The sequence below is a fragment of the Zootoca vivipara genome, chromosome 11 (genome assembly GCF_965207765.1).
Source record: "Zootoca vivipara chromosome 11, rZooViv2.hap1.1, whole genome shotgun sequence".
NCBI lineage: Eukaryota > Metazoa > Chordata > Lepidosauria > Squamata > Lacertidae > Zootoca > Zootoca vivipara.
In genome coordinates, this window is record NC_142594.1 from 51124092 (window position 1) to 51139289 (window position 15198).

The window sequence follows — 15198 nt, forward strand, 5'->3', positions numbered from 1 at the left end:
ATATATATATATATATATATATATAATACCAGATCAATCTGAAATGCATGACCCAGCCTTAAATAAATATAACAACAAAGTGCAATTCTAGCTTTAGGTTTTTCTTTCATGGTGCATCTTTTAAAGTAGTGCATTTTTAATAACATTCAAAACCGAGGTTTCAATAAATAAGACTTACATTGTAAAAACTGCAAAAAAGTTTTTTTAAAAAGTTTGATATTTGGAGCAGCCCAGAGATCTGGAATAGCCGTTAGTGATTCATGTTTCTTCACATTAAAGAACCTAATAGTCACTGCAGTCTCTATGGAGTTCCCAACCACTTTGTAAAAGGATCAAACTAAATGTCACAACCTTGCTAATTCTAGCGGTTTGCTTATGGTTTATAAAAACCTCATTTAAGATGTTGACTTAACAAAGCAGGCCCAAGTTATAAAACATCTACAATATACTTAACCACCTTGACTGACCTAAAATGGGAGTCCATTTCCATGATTAAAAGAGTCATTTTATGAACAGATATATAATCTTAATATCTTAACATCCAAACTAAATGTACAGGAACCAGGTGGTCTCTGCAGGGCTGTAGATAGAGGAGAATGTTGGCAGAAGCATGCCCAGTTGGGCAGCCTAGGTGGGTGAGAAGAATCAGAAGACTCAAAGCTGGACAGAACATTGGAAGAGAGCAGCAAGGCAGTGGCATGGAGAACAGAAGCAAGAAGTGCATTAGTAGGCAAGTAAGGTTTCAGAGCAGGGTAAGAATCAGGGATGGGGGTGGCACAGGTGTTCAGAGTACAGAACTATAACTAGCAAATGCAGAAAGTGAAACTGAGGAATATGGGCAGCAATGGCTATGTAAGCTCCCTAAGGCAGGGATGTATTGCTATGGTCTGTGCACAGCACTATGCAACTATGGTTGACAGGTGGGCCCTGCCTGACCTGTGCAGGGCAGAGTAGATGAGGATTTGGCTTGCTAGCCATTTCCAGTCCACCCGTCACTGCTATATTCATAAAAACAGATACCTAGATGATGTTAAACTAGGGGCAGTCATAGCAAGAAACTTGAAATGTTTAATGGAGGATAGTCCAACTAGGCCTAGGAGAGTCCCAGCAATCCCGGGGTCCTTTTGACAATGTGTTAACAACTCCTGGGAGATGAAGTCAGCGTATTATTAGTTGACATGAATGCATCCTCATTCCTACACCGTAAACAATTTCTTTTATGTTAATACATATTGACATTTTTCTGAGCAGGAAACATTTACACCATGATCCCCACGCTGCTAGGTTCTTCCCACGCACCACTGAACTGGAAGATTGCCATTTTCCTTTAGAACTTAACAGTCACACTACCCAGAAAAGAGGCATGGTAAATTTGATAAACTGATGCGCCTCAGAGGAATCACAACTGTGGGCATTAAAAGCTAGGGTTTGAATGTAAGACACTCTCCTCCTGCTTAGTCCATATCCTCTTATGTGAATCTGCCCATCCTTTGACGTTAGCCATTGCATCCCTCTTGCATGTCCCATCATCCCCCAAAGCAAAGCTGGTGACAAACAATGTTAGAAACTGAGATATGAAAGCCAGGAGCTAAATGGCATCTTAAACCTAGGTTATGGGAACAACAATGGAATGTCTAGGCACACTTTTTTTATAACAAGAATACCAAGCTTAAAATGAATGGATTGCAGTTTAAATATTATGCTCATTTTTCACATGGTCTAGTCCTTCGCCTGACCACTACCCTAATATTCTTAGGAGGATCTCTTTTCTCATGTCTTCAGAGACGTGGGGAAGCAGAAAAAGGTCCTTCTTTCCTTCCACTCTGCAGTTTTAATCTGAAATTTTAGGCGCAGTACTGCACCCAGAGATCAGAAACTGCTTGAGCTAATGAAATTCCCTGTTGCAAAATGCACCTAGAACAATGGGAGTTTTGAACATTGGTGACAAGAGATGACAGAGGTATTTCTGCTGTGGTGCTCCATATGGGGAATTCCATGCCCAAAGAGGTTAGGTTTATTTTGTTCCTTAATTTGTATTCCACGTGGACATCCCTTTTTGAACAAGCTTTTGATTAGCACTAACTTTTCATCTTCTTGCTGCTGTTTTTAGTTTGGTTGAATCATTGCTGCTTTTATATTTGCAAGAGTTACTGCTTTGAGTAATTCTTAATGTCAAGTGCCTGCATATCCAGAGAAGTCCCTGGGATTTCAGCATATTTTCTATTAACAGTAATGGAAACTAGAGAAGTTTCAAGCTGTTTTATCCTAATTTGGGGCATACACACCAAATGATTCTAGCTTACACTGTCACCTCACAAAAATTTACTTACTAGCCTTATCCCCCAAAGTGGCTTAGAGTACTATCTAGAGCTATTTTGAATAGGTAAAAAGATAAAGGGGTACAGGACCCCTGGACAGTTAAGTCCAGTCAAGGGCGACTATGGGGTGCGGCACTCATCTCGCTTCAGGCCAAGGGAGCCAGTGTTTGTCCACAAACATCTTTCTGGGTCATGTGGCCAGCATGACTAAACCGCTTCTGGTGCAGCGAAACACAGTGACAGAAACCAGAGCGCATGGAAACGCCATTTACCTTCCTACTGTAGTGGTACCTATTTATCTACTTGCACTGGTATGCTTTTGAACTGCTAGGTTGGCAGAAGCTGGGCGAGAGCAACAGGAGGTCACCCTGTCACATGGCCACGGATTTGAACCGCTGACCTTCCAATTGGCAAGCCCAAGAGGCACAGTGGTTTAGACCACAGCGCCACCCGTGTCTCAGTTATTTTGAATATAGCTACCGGTACCACAAAAAGCCATTTCAGTTTAGTTGTTATGACATGAACATGAATGATTAAATGTGCAAATTGCAATGATATTGCTGCCTCTATTCTTTGGTTACAATATTAACTGTGTTTTATTGTGTTTTTAAAAACTGTGTCCACACTAGTTTTTAGCACAAGTATTTGTCTAGTTTTGAAGCATTGGTGGCCTACATTTGACCCACTTTGCTTAAGATACAAACACCATCATCACCCCAGCACCCATGTATACAGATGGGACGTATCAGATCAGTGACAGGATAGAAAATTTTAGGTCCAGAGTCCAAGGTCACTAGTCAAATGATTAGGATCCCAAAGAGCTGCCGACAGGGTAGATGACATTGGACTATGTAGATCACAGGCTTGGCTCAAAAGAAAGCAGCTTATTTGTATCTAAGTGAGAACTGTACCTCTCTAATATTCTCCACCTCAATGTCCCGCAATGGCAGAAATGCATGTTAAGCTTGTAGAGTCACTTTTAATGTCCCTCCCCTCTGCCTACTCACCCCATAGACTTTTTGTGCATGTGTATACTTTGCATGATACCCTTGCAATTAAGCTAGATTAGTCTCAATGCTCTCTACAACAGGAAACACAAGAGCACATGGAAGTCCGATCACCACCACCACCAAAGCAAGCGTCATCACAAGACAAATGATTTATAAGGAACTTAGGAGCAGAACCCCAATGAAAAACGGAGATATTTTTTGAAATATTAAGCAACACATAAGTGCTTTAAAATAAACCAGGCATCCACATTGGAACATTACAGCCTTCAACAAAGGCAAAGAAAAGTGGGAGGAACTAATACTGCAATACTCAGCTAATACTGAAAACAGTGGGACACACAGGTTATTTTATTTAAATTTAAATACCCTAAGAAAAAATAAAACATAGTAAGACATCTGTTAGAAAGGATGAAACTGGATAAGATAGAACTTTAAAATGCAATTCTATGCAATTGTATGTAATCATGATTATAAACATTGATGATGGGTGAGCGGGAAGTCATTAGTATTGTAGAATAGAATTATAACTGTTGAGTGACAAAGTGTAACTTTGAATCTTGAAATAAAATAAAATATTCAGTTAAGAAAAAGAAAGAATTTAAAGACTCAATGTTCCTTTAAGATGACAATAAAGGTAGCTTCAACCACAAGATATCTAAACTTCAGATAATTTATTTTCCTGCCAAAGTGCTGACAAAGCTAATACACTTTGGGCCAAGTTTCACTTCCTTGCTGCAGTGTCCTTCATTTTTATTACTGCAATACTAATGAACCTTCAACCAGCCAGCTCCTTGCATTTTACTCCCTATCTGAACTGCAATCTTATTGAAGAAAAAAGAAAGTTTAAGTATCCAGGATTAGGAAGAATTCATGCCTGCACTGGTAATGCCATTCCACATTTTTCAGAGAATAGTGTAAAACACCTTTAACCTTGCTACAAGGCATCCTACGTATACACGTTAAATTGATTGCAGTGACTGTACTGGACAGCTCTTGCAACAGCTGTGAATGTTACAGCAATCTTTATGATGCCCTTGTGTAACCCCAAGTCAAATGTTTCTTTCTAGAGGCAATTTGGCTAGCTAAGTGTGGCACACACAGCTAACATCTGCCACCATCAAGACTAAAACATAACAGCATTTATGGGAGATAATCATACATAAACATCAGTTCAAAGCATTTTCCAAACAGTTAACCTGTAAACCAACGCTGCATACTAACACCATCATTTTCCGCAGAGGAAGAAGTCAAGAGAAGAGCAATGTTAATGGAGCAGTAATGATTCTGTCAATGAAACAACAACAAAAAATTTCCCCAAGGATACCAACCAAGAATTGACCAAGAATTAAGAGCAAGAATGAAAGATGCAAAGTAAAGGACACTACGTCACTTTCTAGTCAGAGCTCCAGAGCAACAACATTTTTTTTAAAAAAAGTATTGTGGGGGGGGAGAGGAAAACACAGCAGCGAGCTGGAAGATGTATACATCTCACATTGTGAAAACATATAAGAAGGTACACTAGACCCTCAAAGGATCTGTAAAAAAAAGTGTCTAGGTTTTAAGACACCAAAGTGGCATACAGGAAAGGGAACCTGACCCCAGACTGCCATTTCCTTTTCTCCCCCAATGCCTAGCACCCCTGAACCTCCATTTAATGGAAAAAGCACTTTAGGGAATAGTGTGCAGCAGGCATAGACGTTCAGCAACTCCACCCAAATACTTCTTTTTGTATTACGGTATATATTACCTACACCCCCTGCTTTACAAGTGATTGAGGGAGGTCTGCATTTCAAGATTCAGGCCTGCCACCACCCCAAAATTTGGGCCTCAAGATCCAGATTTGCAGAAACCAAGACTCTACACTTTTGTAGCTAAGCAACACTGTGGCCTAAGCAAGTTTGTACTACATATAAACCTTCTGCCTTCTGGACACAGAGCTTATAAGATAACAGGAAGACAACATGAGAATGGAAAGGTTCTTAAGGCTGCCCGGGTAATTTTAACTTGAGCATAGTGTTTCCAAAACCAGCAATCCTCAGGCTGTACTAGAATGTCCTAAAATAGCTGAACTGGACAAGTGTGGAAAAATTGTTGCAAGTATGTACGAGTTTATTTTTTATTGCACAAGGGTTGCCACTATGTATAACAAGTGACTTGCCAACCATAATGCAAACTTCCTTCCATGGGATACACTTAGGCTAGCTAGATTAGTATGGGGGAGAGTTGGGTTTCCTTTCCTTTGGATTTAGGTAGCTTTATGCTGCAATCCTATACTGTAATCACTTACTTGGGAGTAAGCCCCACTGAATTTAGTGGGACTCTGAGCGAACATGTATAGGATTCCACTATCAGAAAATGAAATTTTATACATATGTGGGTTGTGTGCTGGGGGAGCACTTTTCCACTGGTTATTATTTGAAACTGGTAAAACTCTCATGTAGGAACAAATATGCAACGCGCACAAGATTATCTACATGCAGCTTGAAAGTTTTAAAAACACAGGCAAAGAAACTGTCAAATGTGATCAATTCGTCTTATTTGAAGAAACCTTTACACTAATCCAAATTTTCTTCCATAAATCTGTCAATCACACTCAGCGAAAAAGTCCTACAAGGATTCCTGGCCATTGGATTAAGGAAGGAACAACTCCTGCAACTACTGATGGGGGAAGAACAACTCACACACAAAACAGCTCAAACCAAGATGACTCATTTGTATTTTAAAAGCTGCTATTTTTCCAAAGTAGAAAGCGGAAAACTAATACAGGACTCAAACTGTACTTGGAAAACAAATAACATCCCCCAGCTTAGGGAAGGAGCAGCAGCTGCTTAGCAATATTTAAGAGTAGGAAGAGTTGTCATAATCCATCAGGAAGCAAGGGGGTGGGGACACAAGTGAAAGTAAATTGTTCCCTGGCTATAAAATTTGCAAAGACATATATTTTAAAAGTCTATTGTGGGCATTTCATAATTGGTTAACATTACTCTCTTGCCCATCTAATGCATTTTTGAGAGGAAGTTTCGCTGAAGGCAAGAAGTAGTGACAGTAGTTCTGGAAGATGTGATGTGCCTACAGTTAGAAAACACCACATTTAGACTTCTACATTCACAAATTCATTGATACTTTTATGCTTTGGAATTACTAAGTCTCACCCTCTTATACATCTGGTTTTGCTTCTCTGGTATTTTATGGGTACTCTGGGGGGGGGGCTTTCAAGAGAAAATAAGCATAGAAATATTATTATGAAGATAAATAAATGGGGTGTTAGAATCAAGCTCTGATAATCACACACAATTGTCCACTGGTTTGCAGTCATGGACTGGTAAATGGGGATGAAGCATAGCTCAGTAGCAGGATATCTGTTTTGCATGCAGAAGGTGCCTAGGTTCAGTCTCCGTTTAAGGTTTGGGAAGACTTCCTGTCTGAGAGCTTTGAGAGCTGCTCTAAGTCAGTGTGGACATTACTGAATCCAGTGGATCATTAGTCTGATTTGGCATAAAGCACCTTCCTAGTTTCCTGTCATATTTTATTCCACTACATATATAGATAGACCTGGTCTAAGCAAACAACTCAAGTGTTTTGCAGACTGATATTCACTTGTACACAATTCTGTATGCAGGAGATGATCTGCCACATTGCCAGGAATGATTTTTCAACTAGGCATTTTATTATATAATAGCAATTTGCTATTATAAGTAACATTAAAGGTCTAGAACACATCCAGCCAATTTACAAACCGGAATCATATACATCTTTGGTTGGGAACCTCTGGGTCTTGTGCCTAATCAGCCCTGTCTGGCTTCTGGCTTTGGGTCATAAAGCCCAACCATGTGCCAGCCCATGTCTACTTTTCCTGCACCTTACGGCATATGACACAATTCTCAAAGTGGCATGCAGAAAATTGACTACTTTTGGATCTGGTCCTCTTGACAAAAGTGGTTCCTCACTATACACATGTACTTGGTAATAAGTCTCATTGAACCAACAAGGCTTACACCTGAAGAGAATTACACTGCAGTGTTACTATTTATTAATATTGTGGTAAACTACAGCAGAAGTGGGCAGAAGGTAAACCTGGATCTACTACTAGATCTCTGGGTGGTTTACAATAGATCAGTAAAGATTTCCGACTCCCAACTATTTCACAATAGCAGGAACAAATTTATTCCCCTCTTCCCAAACTACACTGCTGAAATGACAAAAGCTTGGGGTCTGCATGACTAGATGTATGTGTGGTACTCAAAACGAACCATTGGACTGAGAATTCTTTAATTCTAAGTGTTTATCTTTTGCATGTCAGGCTCGGGTTGTTGGAGCTCAGGGATCTAGAAAAAAACATCACAAAGTAGATCCTGCAAGCCTGAAGACTGTCCACCTCTAAACTTAGAGAAGTTTATGACTGTGTGCTTAAAGCCCTACATTAATCGTAAGTATCTGAAGCTGAAGGTAGCCTAGAAGGAAAAGCCCACCCTGAATGGTTTTGTTAATACCTAGAACTCTAGCCAATGATGAAATACAGCATCACTGCTCTCATAATGTAGATTTATTTTGTTTTGCATTCAGCATCTTAAAAGCTTTACCCAAATGAGTAACAAACCAAACATCACATAACCTCGACTTCCATTATACAGAGCCTATTATACCACCATTAAAAATGTTGGAGAGGGAGCATTATGTACTAAATTTATTATGTACTTTATTCATATTGTTATCGCCTAGAGCCATTTTTAAAATATATCATTCAGTTGTAATTTCAAAAGATCTAAAAAAAGAGTCAATGATGCTAATGGGTTTATATAATTTAATACTTATTTGGAAGGCACTGCTACATTCCAACATATGCTTTGAAAAACTCAAATTACCACTCAGGCCATAGCAATTTCAGCTCACTTGCATTTCATTCACTCTTCACTAACCACCTCCCACCTCTAGGCACCCTCTCAAAAGTTACTGTAGTAAAGTGTCCCCTTCCTTTCTTGGCTACTGCTGAATTGATATAGCTGGCCTTATAATGCTTATAGAGAGCTGATCATCTTTTAGGGTAGGTCACAGCTGACAACATGGTGGCATGAAGAAGCTACAAGAGATGATTTGTGTATAATTTATACTTAAGCTGCTAGGCAGCATTTTTATTTTGCACAGAAGATATAGCCAAATAATGATATTCACAATAAGGAAAGTTTCTAAGTCCGGCTAATTAAACTATGAAGATTCATTTCCAAATAACTAACTTTAAACATTTGGGTCACATTTTGAAAGCAGGGTAACGCAGAATGAAACAGATAAGGCATAAACACAAACACAAAAAACAAGCTTTTGTATTTCTTTAAAAGGATCAAAATTGCAATCTGTTGATGTTTACAAAGTTAAAGGCCTGTAATAGCAAAGAGATGTAATTTGTAGGAAATGGTTTTGATTAATGAAATAAAAGCAATACTTTATTAATGTATTGCTTGACTATTTAAATACACAATATCCACATGAGGCTATGATTTCGTTGTTGCAGGTTCTGTCCAACTCCTTCAAAATGGAGATAGATAACAGTTTAAGGTGACACATAACAGAAACACACACACTATTATGTGGACTGTCAGGACTATGGTGTGGTGAGGAAAAGTTAGGAAACTCCTCCTTGCACACCATTGTCCAGATTCTCACCTATAGCAGCAAACCATTTTTTTAAAAAAGATTCACGCAGTGCTAATCTACATATTTAGCATTACATGTAGTTGGTCTCTAGAACAACTTGCAATACTTTTCCAGTATTGGATCAGAAATGTCTCCAGATTCACCTGACTTTCTAACACATGCTCACATATACATCACATGGCCCTTAAAGTTACATTGATTACAACTTTGAAAATGCAAAATTTGATCAACACTGTATCCATTCACTGCATTATTACAAATGGAAATTTTTGTTTAAAAAACCAACAACAACCACCCCACCTTCCATTAGAAATATAAATGTTCATATCGTATTATAAAAACTATGTATTTTTATACATGCATGTGTAGTTGATTTTCTGTTACTTTAGTATTAAGTTTTCAGAGCACACTTAGAAACTAACACAAACTGTATGTAAACCATTGTTTTCTTAAGTCATTTTATGAGTCTAATTCTAACAAATTCTGTTATAAATTAAAGAGCTTTAGCCCAAATAGTGTACATCAATATGGGTCAACTTCTTTATCAGGCTGGGAAGAATTCACTTATTCAATTGATGCACCAAGAGTGATCATTATTGACCAGTAACTGTGTCATTCTTTAAAACCAGCCTATTGGGTTATTAAATTGGAAGACTTAATAAATATTATTTATGGGAGGGGGGATTCTTAAAAACCAGCCCATATCCATTTTGTGTGACATGCTGACACCACATAATGAGAATGTAAAAGCCACCTATTGGTCTGAAGCTGGCTTGCTTACCAAATGCTTGCTTACCAACTATATGGAGCACATGCGATGTTATTTGCCTCCATGTTATAGTGTCTAGAGCAGGCATAGGCAAACTTGGCCCTCCAGATGTTTTGGGACTACAACTCCCATGATCCCTAGCTAACAGGACCAGTGGTCAGGGAAGATGGGAATTGTAGTCCAAAACATCTGGAGGGCTGAAGTTTGGGGGTGCCTGGTCTAGAGTATGGAGTTTGAATGTGGGAAATTAAAGTTCAAATCCCTGTTCAACTATGAAGTTCACTGGGAGTTCTTGGGCAAGCCACTTTCTCTCACCCTAAGCTACTTCAGATCTGTAGCGAAGCTAAAATGCTGAACTAATTTTTTCAAGAGGAAGAAAGCATACAAAAACTTATAAAGCAGCTCTGGAGACAGCTTATGCTGTAAGTTCTCTAGTTGCAGACATGCTGCCCATTTGCAAAGTCAATATTGTATGTGGATAAATAGTCCATGAATGTTGACTTGGCCTACTATCCAGATACCATTTGCTGTAATTACCCGCTGCTTTGCTAGGCAGGGTTTTCTCCTATTTGTGCTGTGATTTGGAGAAGGTAAGAGCAACAAAATCTCTTCCTACCTACTCCAAACTTCAGCACAAATGAGAATTCTGGATGGCGACCTGTGTGCTTCTGGCTTTTTGCTCACCAAAAGGTCCAGAGCAATTACAACTGGCAAGCAGATGTGTCAACACCTGCACATTACTAAAGCTTCACTAGTAGCAGGGGTCCACCGTTCCACTCCCCACGCTCACCATGGCGAGTGTTTCATCACCCTCTGGCAATGGCGATGAGGAGACAAAGCAAACAAATAAGAATCATAAACAGCTGTAGAAACAGGCCCAATATGAAAAAAGACAGCTGCACAAGCAGTTATTTCCCGCCTCCTTTGCTGCATTTCAGGAAACCACCCTCTTATCTAAAGATCTACCAGGGAGAAAACCCACAAAATTATATACACTAACCCCCAAGTAGGAAATTTAAAATCCTCTGTTGTGTAATTCTGCAATTTCTTTTTACAGCTCACTAGCATCAAGTTAGAGGAAGTTGTGGCTGGGCATTTTGGTGGTGGGCCGCTTAGGCACTTGGAGCAGCTCCATATCCTGCTGCCAAAACAAGTCCCAACTTTCACTAGAACTCCAGAGGGGAACATATGCGCTGCTTGCCAACCAACCAAACCTTCATCCCCCTGGCTCCCGCTTCCAAAACCCAACACACTAATGCTGGAATAAACCCCACTGAGCACAGTGAAAGTTTATTTTGAATAAACATGCATGAGATTGCATTGAAAAAGAGGGACACAATCCTGACTCTGTTAGCAAGGCAATCCAACTTTGTGGATCCCGACGAGTCTCCTCCAGGTGCATAATCTGCTAAATCTGATCAGGGGGCCCATCTAGTTCTGCCTTTCTAACTGTAGCCAGTCAGCTGCTTCCGGGAAGCTTATAAGCAGAGCATACAGGAGACAGTCCTCTCTTGAATATCCAGAGTTTGATGGAGGAGGTCTCTTGCTTCACTCCTTGCGTTTAATAGGTTTTTCAATTAAATCATCTGTTTCTGACAAATGTTGGTTTATACAACTGCTTCAACATAACACCAGTAGTGAGAAGTACTAGGAAATTTCCTCGAGCCAGTGCAATTGTAATGCTCTTGTATCTTAAGTGGTGGGTTTCTTTTTTTCAAAATCAGGAGCAGGCCACTAGATCAAATGTTCTTTCCCCACCAGTCCCTCTACTCCAGGCACCCCCAAACTGTGGCCCTCCAGATGTTTTGGCCTACAACTCCCATGATCCCTAGCTAACAGGACCAGTGGTCAGGGATGATGGGAATTGTAGTCCAAAACATCTGGGGGGGGCGAAGTTTGGGGATGCCTGCTCTACTCACATGAGCATGTTTCATATTCTAGTTTTAATCAGAGTTAACACTAATCATGGTTTGCTAGCAAAGTTCCAACCCCAGCTAAGACACAACAGTGGTTAGTATTAACCATTAACCCTGGTTAAGATCTGGCAGGGAGGGGAATCAAGCATGCAGTCCCATAGCCTGTTCCATCTTAACCATGGTTCACATTGAACAGAACACCTTAGTACAGAGGTTGCTAGTAAGTTCTCACATTTGTTCTTCATTTTCCACTGCCACCACTACATTTATCGGTTAGACATGGGTTAATGTTCCAAAAACAACATAGACCTTACACAGTTCTGTTTTATGTAGACTGGTCTCTTTAGTAGCAGGACTCCCTATTACAAGACCATGTACAATGAGCATGATGAACAAGACCAAAGAACAGTTTGGAAAGATATCCTTCACTATAGAAGGAAAATGATTATCCAACATGGATGAATGTTTTAACTAACAGCATTAAATTGGTTTCAAAATAATGGCTTTCTTTTTTATATGATGGTGATGATGAGTATGAATGGTATGAGGGAAATCACAGAATTAAAACAAGTAAACCAAAATCAAAAGGATATCAAAACCCTACTCCACAACAGGATACTCTAGCCTTCATGACAAAGATTATTGTCTATTAGCCACACCAAACAAGCACAGAACTGAAGCAGACACAGTACACTACAGTAAAAGATAGCTACAACAACTTGAAAAATAAATCTGCAGTCATGAGGAAGATTATAATCTTTATTATTTTTCAGGTGACTACATTTGTACCACCAGGTTTATTTCATGTCCCCTTTTTTTTAAAGGGCTGCCCATTTCATTTCATGGCACCACACACCGAGAGCACAGTCAATGACTTCTTTCATGCTTCATGGTCTAAAACGCCCCTTAAATTCTGAAGTTTTGACCATCCACCTTGATCTTTGTTCAAGCCTTGCTTTTGCTGAAGGAAAAATGAAAACCGTTTGACCTGGTTTTTGAACTGGAGGGCAACGTTCAATGCATGTTATGGGTAGGATCTTTACATCCAAACTGGTACACCTTATTGCTTTCCCTGACCATTTTTAGCTGTTTCAGTGCAAAACACCTTAAACAAAAAGTCTCCAAATCAATCATTTTAATCCACAGTTTGAAGGATGTTTACAACAGTCTCTTCCAAAAAACACAAATTCCTCAGTGCCCAAATGCCAAGATTTCAAAACCATCCTACTAAGTTCAATAAAGGTCTGCCTCCCTAGAGCTTGGACTTGGCCCAAACTCTAGCTGGCAGAGGAACAACAAGGTTACATGAGTTGCACTCAACACCAATTGGAGTAGAGACAAAACACATAGAGGCACAAAAATGCATTCCACTTCAATAGCTATAGCGATGTCTTAATTTACTGCTGGACTGAAGCAAAACAGTTAAGTGAAGAGGTTTGAGGTGCTACACCAGAGCAGCAACCCGAGTCTACACTGGCACAATGCTGAAAGGAATAATACAGGAAAACTTAAAAAAAACAGCTTGCCCATTTTGTATGCAACCATTAGGACAGTATTGCGTACCCATAGAGAACAGTTTCTCACCTTTATCCTGAGAGCAAGACAGGATTTCTTCCTCTTTGGGGTTAGTCACCTGGGTGATAATGGACGGGTTGTCCATGGAAACAGAGTGCGTTTTCACCTGGCTATTTCCCTCCCAGAGGCAGGTTCGGTGTGCGTTTATATTTATGGGTTCCTTTTTATTCGTTTTCCTTTTAAGAAATCTAGAGGCAGACTTATGTGTGAAAAAAGAACTCCTCCAGGAACGAAGCCAAAAAAAAATGTTATAGAAGGCAGCACGCATACAGGTCTCTTCTGTAGTGCCTTGTCCTCTTTTCTTCTTCAAATAACGGAGAGAGTTAAAAAAGATGGGGGGGAGGGAACTCCAAATCCAAAGACTACCCCACCTAAAACAAAACCCTGTACCACTCTGAGTTAAAGAAAAAACCCAGTGCCACTCCAAATCCCTACTCCAGGCACAAAAATACCCGCCTGAACAGCAACCTCAGGACAGCAGTAGAGAAAATACAGATACGGGGTCTTGGCGACGGCTCACCTTTGCACCCCCTCAAGAACCCCCGATTTGTCCTGTGCCTCCTAAATGGCTGCCCTGAGTTAATCCCTAAAAAAACCACCCCACTCACACTGACCCCAAAGCCAAGGCTTTGTATTACCCCTCCCCCCAAAAACCCAATTCAAAACACCCTACATGTAACCCCCCCAAACCGTGCCTCTGATCTATCATTTCCCCCCAAAATCCCCTTGCCCAAAAGAGGGTTCAGACCCCCCTCCTCATCTGGAGGCAGCACCTACCTTCTTCCCTTCCCCCCTCTATTTAGATCCCTAAACTTACCTACCTCCCCCCTCCCGCCAGAAGAAAAAAAGCCCCTTTTCCAGGAGGAGGAGGAGGAAGAGGTGCTCCCCACCCCACCCCGAAAGAGCCCTCCCCCTCCCGTGCCCCCTCCCCTAATCAAGCCCCCACCCGCCCCTCCCTGTCCTGTCCTTCCCCTTCCCCCCTCCCCTCGGGGATTATCTCATCCCTCCTTCACCTCCCTCCCCTATGCAGCTTGAGGGGGGGGGAAGTCCGAGGGAGGGGGGGAGGGGAAAAAAGGGGGGGAGAATAAGAAGAAAACGGGGAAGGGAGAAGGGGAGGCAGCTCCTGCGGAGGAGGCCGGTCTCCGCGCTGCGCCACAGCAGCAACAGCAGCAACAGCAGCCGCCTTCCCGCTCGCCTTCCCTCCTCGCCTGTCAGCGCCAGTCCCAGGCGCCGCCTCCTCCTCCTTCCCTCCCCTCAGCGCCCCAGAGGCTTCGCCCGCCCCCGCTGCTTTCCCCCTCAGGCCCGCCGTGCGCGGGACAGGAGCCGCCTCAGCCTCCCGTCCTCCTTGTGGCGGCGGCGGCGTCTCCTCCTCAGGCAACAACAACATGGAGGCGGGAGGAAGAGCGGGCGCCTCGCGCCGGGGAAAAGCGGGCGGGAGGGGGGGGCGGTTTGAACTGCGCGCGCCCGCCCGACCCGTTCCTCCCTCCCTCCCTCCCTCCTCCTGCCTGAGCGGTAAACAACGGGGCGTGGCCGAGCGCTGGCTGTCCGTCAAGGCGGGGGAAGAGGCTGGCCCGTCCAACCAGGGTTGGGTGTTATGGGCGGGGATTGCGCTGATTGCGTCCAAAGGGGTGGAGGGGGTGGGTGGGTCCTCGAAATGAGTGGCGGGGGCGGGGCTTGCTTCTGATGGCGCTCTTGGTCCGAGGGGCGTGGGGCGTGTTCGATCCCCGAAAGGGGCGGGGGGAAATGTGTGGCGGGGGGCGGTGCTTGCGCGGATATTGGGGACAGGTTGGCGGCTGCAAGCGGGTGGTCTTCAAGGGGCGAGGGAGCCGCGTGTCTTGTCTTGGGTGGGAAGGGGGTGATGCACGGCATAGGTCGGCAGTATACGCGGGTGGCACTGTTGGTTAAACCACAGAGCCTAGGGCTTGCTGATCTGAAGGTCGGCGGTTCGAATCCCGGGGACT

At 42.2% G+C, this 15198-nt stretch overlaps 1 protein-coding gene across 1 annotated transcript in view; it reads right to left on the minus strand.

Annotated features, from left to right (window-relative positions):
* CTDSPL (CTD small phosphatase like) overlaps positions 1-14395 on the minus strand; it is a 63121-nt gene extending 48726 nt beyond the window's left edge. The window contains exon 1 of the mRNA XM_035129292.3: positions 13247-14395. Within this exon, the coding sequence (XP_034985183.1) occupies positions 13247-13505 (259 nt within the window). The 5' untranslated portion in view covers positions 13506-14395. The remainder of the gene's footprint in view (positions 1-13246) is intronic.
* Positions 14396-15198: the final 803 nt, after the last annotated feature.